The 12,602-nt window shown below is 43.7% G+C and overlaps 2 protein-coding genes across 2 annotated transcripts in view; one reads left to right on the top strand and one right to left on the bottom strand.

Moving 5' to 3' along the window:
* The window catches only part of GFRA1 (GDNF family receptor alpha 1), a 178,013-nt gene extending 168,476 nt beyond the window's left edge, over positions 1-9,537 (bottom strand). Inside the window, exons 1-3 of the mRNA XM_068139294.1 lie at positions 9,116-9,537; positions 7,721-8,023; positions 6,353-6,436 (exon numbers count right to left, since the gene is read on the bottom strand). Coding sequence (XP_067995395.1) covers positions 6,353-6,436; positions 7,721-8,023; positions 9,116-9,155 — 427 coding nt within the window. The 5' untranslated portion in view covers positions 9,156-9,537. The remainder of the gene's footprint in view (positions 1-6,352; positions 6,437-7,720; positions 8,024-9,115) is intronic.
* CCDC172 (coiled-coil domain containing 172) overlaps positions 7,963-12,602 on the top strand; it is a 62,085-nt gene continuing 57,445 nt past the window's right edge. The window contains exon 1 of the mRNA XM_068139298.1: positions 7,963-8,094. The gene's annotated coding sequence lies outside the window, so the exon portion shown is untranslated. The remainder of the gene's footprint in view (positions 8,095-12,602) is intronic.

The raw sequence follows: 12,602 nt of genomic DNA, 5'->3' as shown, positions 1-12,602 counted from the left end.
ACCTGGATTTGCAACTGTAAAAGTAATAACACATATTGGTCCAAAGGCTATTATTTTCATGCATTACTTACAAGAGAAAAGTTAGCTGTATAGAACAGAATTAACCAGGTTGGAAAAGACCTTTGAGATCATCGAGTCCAACCCACCACTCAAAACCAACTAAGCAACTAAACCATGGCACCAAGTGCCTCATCCAGTCTCTTCCTAAACACTTCCAGTGATGATGACTCCACCACCTCCCTGGGCAGCACATTCCAACAACCTATCACTCTTTCTGGGAAGAACTTCTTTCTAACATCCAGCCTAAACCTCCCCTGGTGCAGCTTGAGACTGTGACCTCTTGTTCTGGTGCTGGTTGCCTGGAAGAAGAGACCAAACCCCACCTGGCTACAACCTCCCTTCAGGTAGTTTCATAGAGCAAGAAGGTCTCCCCTGAGCCTCCTCTTCTCCAGGCTAAGCAACCCCAGCTCCCTCAGCCTTTCCTCATAGGGCTGTGCTCCAAACCCCTCCCCAGCTTCGTTGCCCTTCTCTGGACATGTTCCAGCAACTCAACATCTTTCCTAAACTGAGGGGCCCAGAACTGGGCACAGAAAGCTGAAGGTTTTTACTTTTCTGATATCAAAAGGTTCAAACTCACATCAGAACACCAGGACTAAATCCAAACAGGAAACAGAATACATTGTAATCAAATGAAATGATTTGGATGTGTTATGCTTACTTCAGAGGGAACAGAATCAGATTGCAAGACTCCTATTAACTTAATAAGATCTGGTTTATCGTTTATGAAATTGGGCGAACGTGCAAGTTAAGTAACATGAAGGATCTCTCTTTTTGTGGGTGTTTTAAATAAACTGCAACAATATGGGAGGTAAGAGCTAGTGAGAGTATAGTAAACAGTCAAGAGAAGTCACCAACATCCTATAAATTAAACGGCCTCTGCAGCAGTGTGGCATCTCAAAGATTCTTACAGGCATGTTAGAAAAAGACATGGTGTTAAATTAGAAAAATATGCAACATTTGAAGAAATACACAGATCTAGGAATAGAATCAGGAGGAGAGGCCTCAGGCAATAGGAATCAGGGATGTCATACAGAATTAATTAAAGAGAGAAGCCACTAATTCACATGCCACAAATCCCTCAAGGAAAAAGCAGTGAATCTGTTGACTAGGACAGAGATAGAACGTATCTTTCTCACAATTAAAAAATTATATATAAATATATGGATTCTACAGAAGTAATTCACCAGAAGTAGAAGAAAGAAGGTAAAAGGAATCCTAAAGGACCTTAAACACTCAGAAACAAGGAAGCTCTGTTTCCCTGAATCCTGAGAATTTGTATTGAAGAACAGTGACCTTCTCCCTACCCCCTCTGCCAAGAGCAGTTTTTCCAAAGGAAACACTTGCAGTCCGTTCACTGTGGTGCCTCTACCCCATCCCTGGGAAGAAAGAAATAACAGGGAGAGGCCAGGTAGCTGTTGACAATGCTCAGAGCAGGTTTTATGCTAGAGAGAAGAATCCCCTTATAGAAGTCAGTCAAATCTTGAAGGAAGGAGTTCATTCTTTCCCAGCATCAACTTTCAGATCTGTGAAGACCAATGATACACAATGCCTGACTCTGAAAAACTTAGGGGAAGAAGGGAAAGCTACCTATGAACCTTCTCTCCTTAGGAACAACACAGAGGTTCATTAAATCCTACAGAAAGAGGGTACATGAGCCCAACCAACCACCAGCACACAACCTCCTGAGAATCCCTGCCCTGCTCACTTTTTATAGTCCCAACTTTTCAGACACAATTAAAGGCCATCTTACTGACCATGACTGTTTGCATTTGTACTTACTAACTCAATATGCAAATCAAACATCCTAAACTTCATGTGCTGTGCTACCCATGAGACACTGGAACAGGTTGCCCAAGGAGGTGGTAGAAGCCTCCTCCCTGGATGTTTTTAAGGCCAGGCTGGATGTGGCTCTGAGCAACCTGCTCTAGCGTGAGGGGTCCCTGCCCACGCCAAGGGAGTTGGACTTAGATGCTCCTTGAGGTCCCTTCCAACCCTAACAATTCTCTGACTCTATGTTCTAAGGTGGAATGACACACTCCAGGAGGAAGCTCTATGTCCTATGCTGTCTACTGAATTCCCTGGGTTTAATTAAATTTACCATACCAAATATAAAATATACTTCCCCCAACCCCAAATACAAGCTTTCAGATACCTTCTGCAAAAGGAGATTCCCAAGGTTTTCAAAGAGTAAGCAGCCTCTCATGAGAGCAGCAGACCCAGGAAACACTCTTTTCAACCTACAATCATGAGTCAGTTTCTTCACTTGTTAATGACACGAAAGGCTCTTTGTAAAAACAGTTTACTACACTACAAACAATCACTAGCTGTCCTACATTTTAGAGACCAAAACCAAGACATAACCAGCAACATGCAACCAACCAGTTCTCCACAGAGTACCAGCAGAACCTACATGTTTTAAGAAATATTCTGATTTATGAAGCCTGCTCTTTAAGATTATTTCTCAACACAGCAGATGTAAAAGAAAGAAGATACACAATGCTGAACAGTGAGATAATAAGCCCATTAGGCAACTTAAAAGAGAAGCTATGGAAGCCAAACTCTATGTCATCCTAAACACATTGATCTAAACAGTCAATTCTTTTTAAGTATTCCATTTATACCACTTCACAGATACAGCTTAAGGCATTTTTTTCAGCTCTCCCATTTTGTGTTGAAATGAATGAGGCATTTCAGAAACATTTCTTTTGTGTTTCTACAGGTACACGAAGCTACAGTTTTCATGTAGGATATTTTCTTACAACATGCCACAGAGACAACTACTGTTGTGTATCAGTTGATACCAAAATAGAAAGATACCCTCCAGTTGTGAGGCTCTGTGTCAAACACAACAGAAATTCAAGAGGCAAACCGTTCCCCAGGTAGCAAAAAGCTGTAGATCACTTTTAACAAGTGGCAAGTTCAAGCCTCTTTCATTAATTTCATGTGAAGCTCACCTCTGAAATCCAATCAAGAGTTTTTCCATTTACTGTACTGGTGACAGAAGTCAATGGCCTTAAAATGTTTTCACCTCTCAGAAGTTGTTAAGGTTCACACAAAAATGACTGTTTAAGCAAAATCTTCGCGTCATAACTAACCCAAATCTGTTACCCTCTAAGACACTCACACAAGTCTTCAGCAAGTCGAAGAGCTGCCTACCATCAAGAAATTCACACCCTTGAAGCAGAAGCACCACATCAAACACAGTGGTTCTAAAGAAAATTCAGACCTAGGAATGTTCTAAACAACAAGAAGACAGCCAGCCCTGCCGTTCAACTGCAGGGACTCACAGTCCTGCACTTCGCCATGTGAGGAGTTAGAAGGACTACCTTTAGAGAAGGAGCTTAACTACCACCTTAAAGCCTAGATTGAGAGGAAAGAAGATCACACCTTGAACACTCTGAATACATCACCACAAGTAAATCAAACACTGAACTTCTACCCCTTTAACAAATGACAACTTTCCCTGAAAATTTAGTAATGATTCAAATGCAAAATTCATGTGTCTTACCAACTAAATATACAATACCCTGGGCTTAACAGCTGCTACTATCACAGATAATTCTGTGGGGTTAGATTTTTCTTTTCTATGTCGTTGAACATAGTCTAGAACTAGAAGGGCAAGCTAAGTGCTCTATTGAAAGTTTAGAACCAACTGCACCGCTAGTCCCAGCAAAATATAAGCCACGTAACAATAAACCAGAGTCACTTCAGCAACACAGCTGCATCACTTGTTCTATTTACATCATGGGAACTTAGACAGAAACTACAATCTTAAGTGGTTTAGTGATATACTGCTGATTTTTGCCTTAAATCAACATATTGATGTTTAAATGACTAATGAGAATACGGAAACAGGGTGCCACTGAAGGTACAATTCTGAAACACATTTCAGTACAGAATTACACCAACTTTAACTGCACTTAAAAACCATCCTTCATTTCTTAGACTTGTGTACCCTATGGAAGACATACAACATGTGGAACAGTCATCTTAGCCACTGTTTTACCCTTGTCTGCACCATCAAAGACAACTGTTGTGATGTTCTGTATTTTCCCTAAAATAAATAAAGATGATGATGTAGATCAAGCATAAAGCTTTTGCCAAGTCATACAGCATCACAAAATGGACTTTGAGAGATGAAAGGGTTAAGAGATGCTTTTAAATACACCCAAGTAACTTTGAGAGATGAAAGGGTTAAGAGATGCTTTTATGTACACCCAAGTAACTTTAATGGGAGTGAATACTGCAACAGCATCTATAAAACACAATGGCCGTATTAGCAGAACACCAAGTAAGAAACCCTAGCCAACACTGCTTGTACAGTGTGTGTGTGTGGGGGGGGGCAGTCGTTTAATTTTAATCAAGGTATTTAAAAAAGATAAATAAACCTGACCAAGTTCTGCTGGTTGGGGTATTTTCAGAGCCCTGCAAAAAAATCTCTAAGGCTAGGCAGCTTTAAAGAATGTAACATACAGTAGTAACCATGACAATAAGGAAGACGCTTTCGCTAATCTTTTTCTTTCAGATGAAAATACTTCCAAACACTGCTGCTTTTCCACCAGATTACAACTTTTGTTTGCTGCCTCCCTGTGAATCTAAGCATCCAGTCCTTGCAAAGCTGAAACTCCTGGTAAAGCTGAGGGCAGTTTTAGGTGCACTGATAACCAGTCCATGAGCATCTTAAGTGACTGTGGTAGGATGGACACCACTTGTTGGCAGTTGTGTGTTATTTCATTGCTGCACAGAATAGGCAGGGGAGGGGAAATACATTTGTAAGCTAATTCATTTGCAAGTAAATGTGGAATCTAGAAAAAAAAATTACCAAAAGGTAGAGTGTACATTGGGTACTTCTATGGAGATCATAAAACTGCTGTGGCAGGTTAGAATTAAGCCCTCAGCAGGCAGACCATAAGCTAAGAAAACAGACTGAAACACCTCTGCATTGATATTTGTCCCGAGTTTGCAACCCATTGAGGGGTTTAAGCAAGTAATTAATAAATAAAGCTTCCTCAGAAATGAATCTGTGCTCTCTAGTATTTTTCCAACAGACTTGCTCACCAAACTAGCATAACCATTCTGAAAGACAGTATGTGATTTGGATCCGAAGTCACATTTTGGAAAGTGACTAAAAGGGCCAATTTTCAAAGGCATTAAGATACCTAAAGGTGCATTAAGCACTTAAGAATTTTTTTAACTGCCTGGGCATCTAACGCCTATTTAAATCACTTAGTCCTTTCAGAAAATCCCAATGGGCAGTTATCTACATTTTATATGTCTATATGCCTTTGAAAATCTGTACCATTAAATACTTAACAACCCAAGTCCCCTGGCTTTTAATGAGGCTTAGGGTCCTAAAAAGTGTAAGTACTTCTGAAAATTGGTCTAGCCACTCTCTCTGGTCTTTTTTTTCCTTCTTTTAAAGAGCTACTTACTAACGCTTATCCATAGCACGTCAGTTAACTACAGCTTCAACACAGCCAGCCCCAGACATCACACTGTGCACATTCAGGTTATTTCATGTAACTAAACAAATAAAGGTCCTGAGTACAGACTGCATCCTCAGAAGATTTTTCTGAAACTCCAAAAGAAAACCCAAGGAAATTAATCCCAACCTGTAACCCCTGGGAATGCCCCCTCTCCCCCAAAAAAATCACTGTGTCAATAAACACAGATCTGAAATTAGTATAATTTAGGATAAAAAGCAAACAGTGTAATTACTGAGTAACATATTCAAATGACTACAAATGAGCTCTGAAATACAGTCACATAGCAACAAAAAAATACTGTTCCAACTAGAAAAAAGAAGGAATGGGCTCTTTAAACACGCAGCAGTGCCAGAAGAGGAGCCTTAATTCTGAAACTTCCCTTTTTAAACAGAAAAATAAACTATGAAACTATAAAGCATTCCCTTATGCAAACGTTTGAAAGATTTATCTTCTGATCTTCTTTAATGTCAGCGGAAGGTAACTTGCACTGACCACGTTCCCAAAAAGGCAACGATTTGTAAATTAGGAACAGAGGGAATCAGATTGCCACCTACAGGAAAATTTAGCATTTATGGTCAGGAATGAGTCAAAAAGAATCCAAACTGCCATGCTGCCAAGCACTCTTCCCATCGCAGTGATTATTTTCACACCAATTTGTATTTCCTTTTGTGCGACTCTATCATGGCCTTCCTAAATCCAGCATGATATTAACATTTATTTTGGAGTAGTGCCTTAAAGTCCACAATTCAAGTACACAGCAGCAGATTGCAGTCACGTTTCAGTTAAAGAATCTTAAGTCTGCTTACCTGATACAATTGGTGCTAGCCTGAATATGTCTGATAGCCTGCTGTTAACTGGCTCATAAGGGGAATCTTCAAGCAAGTCATTCCCTAAAGACAAAAAAAATATTGGGATGTTTTTTTCTTGTACAAGAACGCAGGAAAGATTTTGTTTACTTTTACTCAGAAATTAAGTAAAAGGTATATTAGTAAAAGGTACTTCTCTTTAATCTGTTTAGGTGGCTACTTCTCCTCAAAGCATTATCTACAAAAACACCTGAAAGAAGCTAGTTGTTTATTGCCATCACCAGATCTTTCCTCTCCTTCCTCCATGGATAAGGTCATCATTTGCAGACAGTCTGTGACATCACAGGGACTGTCCCATCTCATGCCAGCAGGAGAGAAGCTGTAGCAAGGACATTCCTCTTCATTCACCCTAACAGCAAAGCTCCTTTTCAGAGGAGCAGCCCAGGTTAACAGCTGAAAACTAGCACCTTTAGAATACAACACTCCTAACACGAAGAGAAACTTTTTACAATGTAGAAAATATCCAGGTAGTGCAATGTATTATAAAAAATTAGAACTAAAATTGATTAACATGTTCCATTTGATACCTAGGTAAGCAAACAGAAGTTAATTTCCCTTTTGGCAGAAGCAGCAACACAAAAGAGTTAAATGGAGACAACACTGATGTAAAAGACTGCATCTTCAACCCCAGGGCCAGAGCAAAATAGAGCTAAAAATGATATATAAGGATCTACCTGTTCTCAGTAGACTAAGGGAAATTTGCCAGTGACATCAAGAACAGAAGTCTTGAGTCAGTCACTGTCATATCCCTTCTAACTGGCACTTCCACAAGCTCTAGGAAGCTTAGTTAATGTGAATGGGAAACTTCAACCCACCACACCTCAGTATGACCAGGGAACACTGCTAGTAAATACAGGAAAGACAAGAATAAACTTTTCCTTTAAAGTAATGCTCCTCTTCATAATACATTTAACTTTCAGCAATGAAATTATTCCCAGTGTCCTGTGATCTTGTTAGGTGAGTCCTAATTAAGGAGTTTAAATATTATTAGCAAAAGGTCTCCAAATGACTGTTTTTGTAGCTCTTGCACTTGCCAGTGCCCTTATCTTTGGACTCTGGTTTAGAAAGGTCAGCTGGGTCCCCTGGAGGAAACCCTTATTGTGGATTTCCCAACAACAGGAGACAGAGAAGCAGCTGTTCTTGAGTCGGATGAAAGGTCCTCAGTCTGCAGCTGAAGAGCACAATGTGAATTACGGGGTCAGACCCTCGGTTTAGCCTCAGCAGCAGCAGCTAGCTGCAGATGTAAGGGGCTGCAAAAACCACACACTGCATTAGGGGAGTGTAACGTTTCTGTGTTTTGCAACATACCCTGCAAGCTCTGGTACATGCTCCAGTAAATGCGCAGGCAGTTTTTCTCCTTCTTCATGCCCCTCTTACAGCGGCAGTTGTACAGAGATTTCTGCTTGAGAGCTTCCATGGCGCTTTTGCATTCGTCCTTTGCCTCCAGGCCTGTCGCCCGGCTGAAGTTGCTCTCTTTGCCGGCTACACACTGCCTCAGTGTCCTGTATTTAGTACTACAGCTCTGCTCCTTGAGACACTGATCGCTGGCTTTCACGCAGTCGAGGCGGTCCCCTCCAGGCAGCCCGCTCACTTCTGCAGACAAAAGTACATCTAGAGAGGGGAGACACAAACCAACAAACTCTCGTTGAGATGAGGCTGGATCAACCAGAGTTCCAAAGCAGGTATCTGGGAAGCACACGGCACATCCCTGCGCAGCACATGCAGCCTGCCCCACGAGCAGCACCTTGCAAACCTCTGGGCTTCATGCTACACCTTAGGAGAAAGCACACCGGGTTTTCATGGTCTTAGCTCCACTTTAGTGGGAGTCCAAGGAAACGGAACACGTTTACCCTGCTGCTTGATTTACGAGAAAACACAAAAAAAAAAAAAAAAGGAAGGAAAACCCACAGGGGTTAACGCGCCTGACAAAACAAGCATTCATTACTCCTCAGATCCACTTTGGTGAACAAATAACCTTTCCATTCTAGTGTTTAACTGAGGAGTTAAATATTCGGCCTCACTTTCCACAAGAGCTTTGGTGTAATTTCAATTACATCCACAAACAACCCACTCAGAGGTAAGTATCCTCAGTGATGTACACCAGCCCTTTTGCGTCACTTTTCAAAGGCTGTGCACATATTTTGCTTATTCTACATGTATAAAGGTAAAATGTATTACTCCCCCCAACCATTTCTCACCACGTATGATGCTTTTGCCGGAGAACAAAGCAAATGAGATTAACCCTCTCCTTTCCATTGTGCCCCCTTGTCACGCTTCCTCAGACACATGCAGATGGAAACGCAAACATCTCTTGTGGAAAGGCAATCAGTTTGGACTGCAAACCACTTGCAGTCGGGCAGGCTGCCAGGTTCAGGTGAAGATGTAATCCTTCAGCTGCTTCTTGTCAGCCCTCCTCAACCCTTCCCAAGCAGCCTTATTTTATTAAAATTAAAAGTTTCCCTGTAACTCGTGAGAACCCAATTTAATAAGAGGGTACACAGGCGAGTATCGAAGTCTGTTATCTCCCAGAGCTTTAAACGTAGACTGGGATAACTGACGTGAGACAGAGCCGTAAAAACTACTGGAAACTTCACTGTTCTGCCTAAACAATAGACTGACAACCGTCAGGCACCCGATCCCACAAATCCTATCCTTTGCTTTACGAACCGATGTACAGAGAGAAATCAGACGCCAGCAACTTACCCACTAAGGGCAAAGCGAAGTACAAGATAACGAGAAACATCTTGCTGTCTTCGGATGGTTTCCCCAAACGAGCTGATGTGCCACAATAAAGAGCATCAGCACGTAGATATTCCAAAATTACCGAGGTCCAAAGACTCCAAGTTCACATCCATTGAATTCGAGAAAAAGGGGAAAAAAGACAAAAACAAACAAGCAAAAAAAAAACTCCAACTCAAACCCCTCTTTCCACCGCTGCTACCACCACCAGCGGCAGGCGCAGCGACGCAAACGCTGAGCTTTTTCCCTTGGATTTCAGGTCTGAGCAACCTAAAAAACACAAGCGCTGGCTTCAGAGAGGGAAGGAGAGGCGCACGCACGGGTATATGTGTGTGCGACTGAGCAAGCGGCAGCGGGGCAGGAGCGCCGGTCGCCTCCTTGGGTGGGCAGCGCCTGTTCCCAGGGAGGGACCGAGAGCACACACGGCGGGGGGGGGTGGGGGGACAACACACGAGATCCGCGGCTCCCGCCCGCCCCCGACCCCGTAGCCGGGACGAAACCGCTGACAGCCCTGCAGCCACTTGCAGTCCCTCTCTGCCGCTCCCCAAAGCTGCCCAAGCCCCTCCAGGGGCAATACGCCTCTTCCAACCCTCAGCCCGCAACTTTATTTATTCTTTAGCGCTGGGGCGGGGAGGCGATGCGCGGGGGGCTGCGCAGCTTGCGCGGTGCTCTTGCCTCCTCCGCCTCCGGGTCGGGGCGCGGCGGGGGCAGGTGCGGCGCTGCCGGCAGCGGCTGGGAAAGTTTGGCAGGGGAAATTGGGACGGGCGGGGGCGAAGGAAGCTGAGCGGGAGGCGGGGAACCCCAGCGAGAGCTGATGCTCAGGTTCCACCGAGCAGAGCGGAGCGGCAGCGGCTCCGAGAAGACCCGGACGCGGCGCCACGGGTTAGCTCGGCGCGGCCAGAGCGCTGTGGAGCGGAAGCCGCCGCGAACTGAGCGATCTGCGGGAGAGGCGGCGGGGCGGCTGCCGCTGCCTGCGCCCAGTGGGGATGACCCCGCGCCTTGCTCGCCCCCGCCCTCCACTGGGACTCAGCGGCGGCCGCGGCCTCCCCCTGCCGGTCCCGCCGCCTCCGCCGCCTGGCGGGGAGGCCCGGCGCATCCCGCTGCTCCCCCGAGGATGGACCGCCCGTCTTTGCCCCGCGGTCTTCTTTGGGACTGGTCCCACGCCTGCAGAGCTCCGCGGAAGACGCGCAGCGCGGCGCAGGCTGCAGTCGGCCGGCTGGGGGAGCCTGGACCCGCGTTGCACGGCCCGGGCCATCCCTCGTCCGGGGCCGAGCTGAGTGTATCGGCTTCCACTTGGCTCCTGAATAAACAAAGCGAACATATGTCCCATATTCGTGACAGATGGTTCCAACAGAGAACTATTTAGTGGTTTTCCCACAGTTGCTACTATGTAGCGTTCCCCCGAAACCCAACAAAATGCAATTAGCCTAAAATAGAGCCAGTTTCCAGATTTCCTGGGTTTCATAAGCAGAAAATTTGATTCAGGTGTTTTAGCTGCAACCTCATGTGTTTGGCTGTGGGTTTTGGTTTTTTGTTGGGTTGATTTTCTTTCTTTTTCTTTCTTTTTTTTTTTTAGCAAATTAGTATATAATTTATTTGCAATATCGTCGACAAGCTCTTTGGCCCGTTTGACTTAAGGAATTTGCTTCTGCTCACAATAAATTTCACCTAAAGGAGTTTGCCTTGCCTCAGGAGATGGAAGATGATGAGGCTGGCCACTTTTCTAGCTAAAACTGGATGGCAGATGGAGCTAAACTGTTGTAAGGTACTTCAGAAACACTTATTTAAAAGCTGAGCATATGCCAGGATGTGCAGAGAATGTGACATTCACAGAACCTGAGTAGAAGTTTTACTCTATTATTTCTTGGTTTATTTTCCTCTCCTGTCATTTTTATCTTACCAGAGAGGATTGTATTGCTACCAAAAAACCCCAACAACAACAAACCACCCAAAAAAACCCACCACCAAAACCAACCAACCAACCAAACACCACCACCAATAAGCAAAACTGTTCTGGATCTCTCCATGAAGATGGAATTATGTCAGACTGCAACGGATTACATCACAACTATTTGTGTTTTGATTATTTAGTAATGAAAAGTCATGTACTCATCCATGGTCACAAAATCTGTAATATTCTGTGTGTGTGTACAAGGGTGGCATTGGAGAACCAAAGGCAAAGACCAGATTTCTAGGGCATCTCAAGATGATTAGAAGGTGCCAAGTTAGTGACAGCGTTCATGATTCTAGACAGCTTTCAGCTCTTCATATAAATGGTGTTTAATGAAACCAGGTGGCCTTCCAAACACTTCAGTGGAAAGTGAAGAGGGTGGTATAGAGAGATGATTGCTCCTTCACTGGTAATTTTGACACTGTTGTGGCACATTATAAGCATTGTACAGCAGTTACCTGCATGTCTAATGCTCAGGTAGTGTTGTTCTCCCGTCACCTACAAGTTTCAGCCAGGAATAGCTACAACATTCACAGCAGAGCAAGGCAAGCAAAACTAAGACCCAAATCCAGTCCACTATTAACAAAACCATTCGTGCATGAGTGTCCTCAATGCATGTATGCACACACGCATGCACCCGGTATTATTTGGCATATAAAAGCAACACATTGGAAATCTCTGCGTTAATATCTACATTTTCTGTTGGAAAACACAGCTTTTGTGGGGTGCTTACTATTACAGTGAAGCTGAAATCATGGTTTAAGTGTTAAAAATAACGATAATGAAAAAACAACCCCAACCCTGACAGTTCAGAAATAACAAGACAGCTGGAAAAGCATTCATCCAAAGTTCCAAATATTGTCACTAAACACTCCTCTTGCCAGTATTTTGACTCATCTCTGGAAGACTATCACCCAAAGTGGGGAAAAAAAATAAATTAAAAAGTTTTAACAAAAAAAAAAGGGTTTTAAATGCAACCACTTTGTGAGAAAACAACCCATAAATCCAAGGAGAAAGTCCGTTCTTCATATAATTGCTCAGAATGTCCCACCACCACACACTTTTTAACAGCAATGTAGGTGTAAGAAAGCTTCTTGCAAATGAGGAGCTGTTTGGTTTTTTTCCCACAGCAGAACTTACCAATTCTAATTTTTGTTTTGTTTTGTTTCAGAGATGGAATGATTTATAACTTTTGTCAGCTTATTTGTGGTATTTTATCATTAGTCTCTGGGTGCCATCCTTTCCGTTTGTTACTAAACAAAAAGGCTGGGGAGGGGTCTGGAGCACAAGCCCTATGACAAGCGGCTGAGGGAGCTGGGGTTGCTTAGCCTGGAGAAGAGGAGGCTCAGGGGAGACCTTATTGCTGTCTACAACTACCTGAAAGGTGGTGGTAGCCAAGTGGGGGGGTTGGTCTCTTCTCCCAGGCAACCAGCTCCAGAACAAGAGGACACAGTCTCAAGCTGCACCAGGGGAGGTGTAGGCTGGATGTTAGGAAGAAAT

Source organism: Melanerpes formicivorus, unplaced genomic scaffold, assembly GCF_026170545.1.
Source record: "Melanerpes formicivorus ecotype bairdi unplaced genomic scaffold, bMelFor1.0.p_v2 SCAF_6, whole genome shotgun sequence".
Taxonomy (NCBI): domain Eukaryota; kingdom Metazoa; phylum Chordata; class Aves; order Piciformes; family Picidae; genus Melanerpes; species Melanerpes formicivorus.
The sequence above is the reverse complement of the archived record's forward strand: the minus strand, read 5'-3'. Positions and strand labels throughout refer to the sequence as shown.